The 927-nt window shown below is 48.0% G+C and overlaps 1 protein-coding gene across 1 annotated transcript in view; it reads left to right on the top strand.

The window, feature by feature from the left end:
• Positions 1–36: 36 nt before the first annotated feature.
• LOC106511737 (uncharacterized) overlaps positions 37–927 on the top strand; it is a gene marked incomplete at its 3' end in the record, with an annotated part of 4,382 nt that continues 3,491 nt past the window's right edge. Inside the window, exon 1 of the mRNA XM_014000481.1 lies at positions 37–926. Within this exon, the coding sequence (XP_013855935.1) occupies positions 100–926 (827 nt within the window). The remainder of the gene's footprint in view (position 927) is intronic.

The following is a 927-nucleotide window of genomic DNA, read 5'->3' as shown; positions in this document are numbered from 1 at the left end:
GTCCCTTACATTGGCTATGTTGAGGCCACCATCAGATTCCCAAAGAGCTTGCTTGGAGTCGACATCGAGGTACCTACGCTGGTCTTGGTTGTACCTGACATGCGCTCCACATTGTCATCAGTGCTTATCGGCACAAATACTTTGGATGTTCTCTATGAGAAGTATGCAGAGATTGCACCTCAGCGCTTTGAGTCCCTTCCTTATGGTTACAAAGTTGTCTTAAAGACCCTTGAAATCCGGAAAAAGCAGTCTGCTGATTCCAGCCTGGGAGAGGTGAGGCTTCATAGTAGAGACCTCGAGACCATTTCAGCTGGACAGACCAAAGTCCTTCAAGGATCAGTGAGCTGCAGAACATTTGATGTTGGAAAGTGGGTGATGGTAGAGTCACCAAAGTCATCGTCCCTGCCTGGCGGCATTCTGGTGACGGATAGTCTGGTAAGCCTACCACCAAAGCTATCACGCTGCATACCAGTCACGCTCAAAAATGAGTCACAGCATGATATCACCCTGTCCCCAAAGGCTGTGATAGCAGAGATACACGTTGTCAAGAGTGTTCAACCTGTCAAGACCCCTGACTCAGACTCTCTTACAAAACCTGACCAAAAACCAAATCTCGACTTCGACTTTACTGATTCTCCTGTACCCAACGAGTGGAAAGAGAGGATAACTGAGAAATTGAGCTCCATGCCAGAGGTGTTTGCAATGCACGAGCTTGACTTTGGCCGCACTGACAGAATCAAACACCATATAACTCTCAGTGACGAGACACCATTCAAACATAGGCCAAGACCTATACATCCGCAGGACATAGAGGCTGTGCGTACCCATCTCCAGCAACTCCTTGATGCAGAAGTCATCCGTGAATCAGAATCACCTTTCTCCTCGCCGATTGTAGTCGTCAGGAAAAAGGATGGTGATGTCAGACTC

Source organism: Austrofundulus limnaeus, unplaced genomic scaffold, assembly GCF_001266775.1.
Source record: "Austrofundulus limnaeus strain Quisiro unplaced genomic scaffold, Austrofundulus_limnaeus-1.0 Scaffold3146, whole genome shotgun sequence".
NCBI lineage: Eukaryota > Metazoa > Chordata > Actinopteri > Cyprinodontiformes > Rivulidae > Austrofundulus > Austrofundulus limnaeus.
The sequence above is the reverse complement of the archived record's forward strand: the minus strand, read 5'-3'. Positions and strand labels throughout refer to the sequence as shown.